Source organism: Hipposideros armiger, unplaced genomic scaffold, assembly GCF_001890085.2.
Source record: "Hipposideros armiger isolate ML-2016 unplaced genomic scaffold, ASM189008v1 scaffold_286, whole genome shotgun sequence".
Classification (NCBI taxonomy): domain Eukaryota; kingdom Metazoa; phylum Chordata; class Mammalia; order Chiroptera; family Hipposideridae; genus Hipposideros; species Hipposideros armiger.
This window is the reverse complement of record NW_017731636.1, coordinates 1,209,489-1,216,439: the sequence shown is the minus strand read 5'-3', so window position 1 is coordinate 1,216,439 and position 6,951 is coordinate 1,209,489. Positions and strand designations below refer to the sequence as shown.

General features: G+C 47.8%; 1 protein-coding gene across 4 annotated transcripts in view; it reads left to right on the top strand.

Annotated features, from left to right (window-relative positions):
- The window catches only part of MGLL (monoglyceride lipase), a 161,578-nt gene that overhangs the window by 131,105 nt on the left and 23,522 nt on the right, over positions 1 to 6,951 (top strand). For 3 of the 4 annotated variants that reach the window (XM_019658660.1, XM_019658661.1, XM_019658662.1), the window contains one exon: positions 6,833 to 6,922. The exons of the other annotated variant lie outside the window; for it this stretch is intronic. In XM_019658660.1, coding sequence (XP_019514205.1) covers positions 6,833 to 6,922 — 90 coding nt within the window. The remainder of the gene's footprint in view (positions 1 to 6,832; positions 6,923 to 6,951) is intronic. 4 annotated transcript variants of the gene reach the window in all.

Here is a 6,951-nt window from a genome sequence, read left to right as displayed (position 1 = left end):
GCCTGCCGGCATCCACCGTAGTGGCTCTGGCTTGAATGTGCAACCTCTAGTAAAACCAATTATTTTTGCAGCAGGTATGCTTGGAGAACAATGGGTTAACAGAGAGAGAGAAGGATCTCTCTTTGAGATCTCTGCGAGGAAACATACAGGTGCAAACAGAGTCATTTATCTCACCACCTGAAAGTACTTAGGCCAAAAGGAAGGAAAAAAGAGATGAAATGATTCCAAATCCTCTTTGTTTAAAAGGAGCAACTCTGAGTTTTTAATCTCATTTTTGAAATAGTGGAAAATTCCACTAAAGGCCTTAAATACATGGAAGAGTCCGGTGTGAATACACAGCACAAAGGCTCTCCCTGAATACCAGGTTGCACACTATCATGTATCGGGTTTCTGACTGGTCAGGTAAATGAGGCCATTTTTCAGAAACACTAATAAATGTCCCCTCTGGGAAGACTCCCAACGAGGGAAGTGGCTGGTCAGCCCCAAGACTGAACTGCTTTGGAATGAACAGAAGCAAGGGTTTCAATTCTTCAGCAGAGAGAATTCGCCCCTCACCAGTCCCCACTCTGAAGCTCCCTTTGAACCTTCTGCTTAGCTTTAAAAATAGCAACACCCAGAAGGAAATGCGCTCAGAAAAGGTACCTCCCAGGATCTCACATCAGGGTGTCTTAAGGCACATCTTTAAGTAAGATATTTCCCATGGAGCCCTGCAGCTATAAAAGCCTCAAAAAGAAAAGAGACATTTGCCTAACAAGCTTACTAAAGTCTGTGGGCCCTTGGAGAAAGAGCACAAAGCTTAGGAGGGGGTTGCGGGGGCAGGCTCTTGGGAAGATTTGGAAGTCTGTCTCTTGGGAAACAGGCTGGCTCTGCCATTCTAATGTCAAAAGCAGGATGTTTGTTTGGGCTTTGCTGTGGCAAGTGTTCTCACAACCCACCCAGGCAGGACTGTTAGCGTGAAACCCTTCACTAACATCACTTCACAGCTGCCAGCTCACAGATCCACATTCTCCTGGCGTGTGTGGCCTCCAAGAGTAATGCAAAAAGTGCCTTGGATTGCCGCATCCAATGCACGATGGTTGCGCCCTTCTGTTTCAGACTAGCCATCTCCCACAGCTCTGAGAAAGCAGTCTTATTACAAGTATTTGCGTTTATGAAAGCTTGGGCCCAGATAGGGCAAGTCACTTACCAGAGGACACACAGCTACTAAGTAAGGATTTGAGTCCAGACTTCTCTGCTCTGAGGCAAATGCTCTTGACACTAAAATCCTAGGAACAAAGAAGTTGCTACTCAAGCATTTTTTGTTTGTCTACATGTTTAGAGTCTCTGGTCAGAACAGTGGAGTACTGACGTATTAATCATTCCACCTTCAGAATGTGATGAATCCCTCCCACTCTGAAAAGCCTTGAATGTTCTGAATAGTTCTCTGGCCAAGGACATGGGGGAAGAGGTAAGGAGGGGAGTTGCTCAGAGTCTCCTCCTGCCTCACACCATTGCTGACCATGCAGTTACTCCCAAACAGAATGCATAGCTTTCTTTCTGAACTCCATCCTTCAGCCTGTGAGCTGGGTAGAAGCTGGGAGGAAGAGATGCTGTGACTCTGAACACACCTTCCACTGGGGACATGCACTGAGGCACTTTGTCTTCTCGAACCAAGTCTCTGTCCTTTATAAATACATCAGGATGCCCGCCAGGAGCATCCTGGCTGGTATATATCATGCTGGCTGGCCATATGGTGAGAGCTGTGAAGAGTGGCCAACTCCAGTTCATTTCATTTCTATAGTTGGGTGCTGCTCCAGACCCCACCCAGTGTTTCAGGTGTGCCAGCATCAAGCATTCAGGTGTGCCAGCATTAAGCCCCCTGCTCCCCTGTTCCCTGCAGGTTTCCCACCCACATGTCAGGAGACCACCTCTACCCATGGCCCACGGAAGGCTTCTGCGGTCTTGGAAAGCTCAGCCACACTGAGGCTTTTGACTAATTATAACCACAGCTAAAGATAGGCCCCAGCCTCCACTCTGTCCCCAGGACACAGCCTCCCACAGCAGTTCCCTCCGAGAACTGATTATTAACTTTCCAGTACTCCCAGTTTGATTAACCAAGTTTATTTTATGACTCTGCATCAATCATATTTTATAAGAGGCCTGACAAGTAAGTTTGCGAACTTGTTGCAACAATGTTGCTAACCTTTTTTGATACCAGAGGGATTATTCATTATGAATTTGTACCAACTGGACAAACAGTTAACCAAGTTTATTATTTGGAAGTGCTGAAAAGGCTGGGTGAAAAAGTTAGACGACCTGAACTTTTCACCAACAATTCATGGCCCTTTCTTTCATCACGACAATGCACCAGCTCACATGGCACTATCTGTGAGGGAGTTTTTTAGCCAGTAAACAAATAACTGTATTGAAACACCCTCCCTACTCACCTGATCTGGCCCCCAATGACTTCTTTCTTTACCTGAAGATAAAGGAAATATTGAAAGGAAGACATTTTGATGACATTCAGNAAAAATGTTTAGCGACACTGTTGCAACAAGTTCATGAACTTAATTGTCCAAACTCATATAACTAAAAACTTCAGGCATGGACGGATCCAGGGGGTCAAAAGTTTTATTCACCATCCGTTCTCCCCAGGTCTCATAGCCCCTGGTTTGGCTTTATGCCCAACCAAACTTTCCACAAGTAGAGTTAGAGATGGCCACTGGAAGCTTTATATGAGCAACCCCAGTAGAAAGACATCACCTCTTTCCAAGAAAAATCCCAGGGCTGATTCTTATTGGCTGATTGTCCAAGCCTGGGTTATTTGTCCAGGAAAGGGGGCAGTGTCAACCCCACCCAACCTCATGAATCAAGAGAGGGTAGAGTGTGGAATTGTGATAAAGTAGCAGAAGACAGAAGAATGGATTCAGGCCAGGCCAAATGTCCTCTGTTCATGGGTTGTGGGGGCGGTGCTGGGCTGAAGTGGGATCATAGGAAGAGGGTTCAGGTGGAGGGAACAGCATGGTTAAAGAACCCTGGTGTGGAGATAGGACAGCCCAAGTGCAGAACAGCCAGTAGTTTGGTTCCACCACATATAAGGCAACAGGCGAGTGTCAAGGGGTAAACTGAGGGCAGATCATGAGGTAGCCCACACACGCCATCTCCCAGGAGCCACTGTCCTGCCAGGAGTATGTTGCAGCCCCCGAACAGAGTGGTACTGCCTTCTATAAAAGCAAAACTAGCTGAGAGAAGCTTAGAAAGAAGGGGCAAGGTGGCTTCGGGGGAGATAAGCTGGGAGGCTGTGCCATCGGTCAATGTCACAGCTTCTAGGACAGGCACTAAGGTTAGCATAATCAAAAGATCAAGGTCAACAGTGTGCCCAAGACAGTGAGTATGAGCACAGTCCAAAACCCCAGAGGTTGGGGCTGGTCTCTTAAACTGCTGCCCAGTGAACCAACCCACCTCCCATTTACTGAAAGGCCAGCACCTATACCTTCCTTTGATTGGGCCTTTATGCTCCATGCCAGGTGGGTGCTGCATGCTTACCCACGCATGGCAGCCCCAGATGAGCAGACTGAGGCTTTGCAAGATGAGAGGACTTAACTGGGTCACCCACTGGTGGGACTAATCTGAGAGCTTAGGTGAGTGTGGTCCCTAGCCCTGCTGTGTCTGTGGGAGCAACAACCACCTGCAGACTTATGGCCAGAGGACAGGCAGCAACCCTGGGCATCTGGAAGATGCTGGAATTATCTTCAGGATTAAGCAAGTCATTTTGCCACTCTTCTGCCTGTTTCCAATCTTGCTTTAGGAATTTGAAATCACAAAATCTGTGGCTTCCTAATGACCTTGTAAAATGGAATGGGGTGCTCTGGATTTCCCAGGTTTCCTTGGGACTTGAGCAGTTGGACTTTAGCTTCATTATAAAACTTGACCTCCTGGCCCTCTGAGTCACCTAGAGAGTGGGCAACTAAATGTGAATCATTCATAATGGCAATGGAGACATCCTTGATGAGGGATCAAAACTCCCAGACCTTCAGGGCCAGCAGCTCCTTATGCATTAGGCTAGTGAGAGGCTCTAGCGAGTGGTGGGGCCTGTGGNAGAGCAAGGATGGTTCCAGCCACAGCATGGCCTTTTTTTATTCTTGTCAAGCCTAAACTGTCAGCATCTTCTGAAAATAGAGGCCTTGGCACTTTTGGGTATAAATTTTTTAGTTTAAGAAGTGCCAGCGGCAGGAACATAGATTCAAAGACAAAGGTAAGTGTGCTTCTTCATGAATGGCTGGCTCCTGTGTGCCCATGCAGAATCAGGTGACAGGTAACAAAACATAAATCATTGGCAAATGAAAAATCTGTTGGTCAGCTTCAGAGAAATGAAATGGGTGCTGCGTGGTCCCTCTCCTTGCTTTTGTTTCAGGGTGAGTGCCAAGGTGCTATGTCTCTGGGCCATTTTCTGGCTGTCAGTCATCTCATCTGAGAATGGGTAGAAAGCTGGCTTGCAGAAAAACAGCCATGTCCTTGAGAAGGCCATGTCAGACCAGTCAGGCAGACAGGCTAACCTGGGCAACAACATTTGGAGATTGACAGTTGCACAGGGTCCTTTTGCACTGCCGCCCTGTGATTCCTGGGCGTGGCAGGGTTGCACATGGAGTCAGCCGTCAGCCCGTGTGTCCACTCAGGGAGCTGTGGGCAAGAGTCATCGAGAACAGCAGAATGTATAGATGTTATTTTACAAACTTTGGGATATAAAGATTTTTCCTAGTAGTGTTGCCCCTGGGCCGCCATTATTGGAGGAGATAAGTCCCTAAAAGTCTACCTTCCTCACACTATCGGAGCCCAGTGAAGGCCCCAGGGCGGGCTCCCACAGCCTCTCTGCACGCCCACAGTGCACTTCTTATCTGTTGTATTTTCTCTTTATTAAAAAGTTTTAACCTTTGAAAGCATCAATACCAACTGCTGAATTTAGGTTCCCAGAGGAGCCCCCAGTTCCTGGAGGTCACAGACATTTGATTTTTTTGTTTGGAAACCCCCAAATCCTTTCCTTTTGGAGAGCTCCCAGAATTCTGAGCCCTCCTCATCTGGTACTTGTCCATGGAGCTGGTCCACAACCTCACCTTGCCTCGAACCTGCCCGATAGATCTTGTCCATCCCATGAGGCTTCAGACCGTGTGGACTGACTCAAGTGCTAACCTAGTTCTCCAAGTTGGATTTCCTTATATTTCTATGCTAGACTGTCACAGGTCAGCTCAGAGCTTGGCATTAAGTGCCTGGCACATTGATGGCAGAGAATCAATATGCATGGGGTTTGCATGCCTGGACACCAGCCTTGGGGTGCAATGAGCTATGATAGTCTTAGAGGCAGGGTGCTGCCATCCCTGCACTGAAAAATGGAGAGTTGACCATGTGAATTTCAGAGTACGTGCATGCGCATGTGTTCTTTTAGGAGCAAAGCCCTGCCTGGTTCCTGGCAGTGTGAGGTTATATCATGCATGTGTGGCCCAAGGAATAGGATGTTTTATAGCTCTGAGCATAAAGGGAGACGGGGCAGTACAGCAATTGTGTCACCATGGAGAGTATCAGTGCCTGTGGTTCTTGATCATCCATAGAAAAAGTTAGGCTCTCAGTTGCATTCATACAGGGAGAGAATAATGAAGGCTGGTGACATAAAGGGAAAGAGTGGCCTCGCCCCCTTTCCAGCTGACCCCATGGTGTGGCTCTAAGCCTCTGTTTTCTTGTCTGTTAAATCAAGATAAACCCTCACCTCACAGCATTTGTGTCAACATTAAAAGACTGGGCACCTATGACTGTGCCCAATGCAGCAAAATATCGTTACTCGGTAGATGTTAGTGCCCCCACCACCCCAGCAAGGGTACCAAGGGGACATCACTTCTTAGTACCAGGATATGGTCCCTCAACATGCACTGAGAATTCACTGTTTGCCACCTTCCATGCGATTCTAATTTCAGCATTTCACAGTTCACTTTTGAAATAGCATCTTTCATCCCCTAGTGTCTATGCACAGTGCAGAAATGAGAACAGTCCCCCCTCTGCAGGCAGAAGTGTGAGATCCAGATTCACACTTTTCCTGGGTAAACACCAGATCCAGCAGAAGACATGAAGTGGGGTGGGGCAGAAAGGCCTGTACCTGGATCAGGTTCAAGTTCAAGGAGCATATATTAAGCACCTACTATATGTCCAGTGCTTTTGCACACTGTGGTCTCCCTTGGCAGCTAAGGAAACAGAGACTCAGTGATAGTCAGCCCTCATGTCCATGTGCATGAGGCAGCACAGCCAGGAATCAAGTTGAATCTTTCTCCCTCTGCCACACATCTCTTAATCAGGCTTGGTAACTATTTCTGTTCCCCTCCAAGAGAAACCACGATGATCAACAGATTCTTTCTGATCTAAGCAGATTCCTTTGGCGCCTTCTGAGCTATCCGGCTTCGCTTTCAGGTGATTCTGTTCCTGCTGTGTTTTTTTAGGATCCCCTAAGAAGTGACTTGTGCACAAGAGCTCAACTAGGCAGCTCCTGCAAATAATTCAAAATTATGACCGATGAGTGATTCTGGGGAGGGTGACGGCATAGAATCTGGAGCAAGCAAAAAATAGACATGGCATTCCCTCCGTCAGTCTTGGTGGCTGCCTCTCGCCCGCTCCCCATGGGGCTCTGAGCCAGACTAGCTCAAGGCTATCTGAGTCAGAGCAGGGAGAGTCCCAGGGTGCGCAGCCTTGGGAAACAAACCTAGCTGATGTTTAGTTTGGGTGTCACTTTCTGTAATTTACTGTAAACTGTCCCGTGGGCGAACTGGGCATGGATCCCACTGCACTCACACCCTTGTTTTCCCTCCCCGGCTAGGTTCTTGCTGCAAAAGTTCTCAACCTTGTCCTGCCAAACATGTCCCTGGGCCCGATCGATGCCAGCGTGCTCTCTCGGAATAAGACGGAGGTGAGAGTCTCTGAAAACCAGGGGGAAGG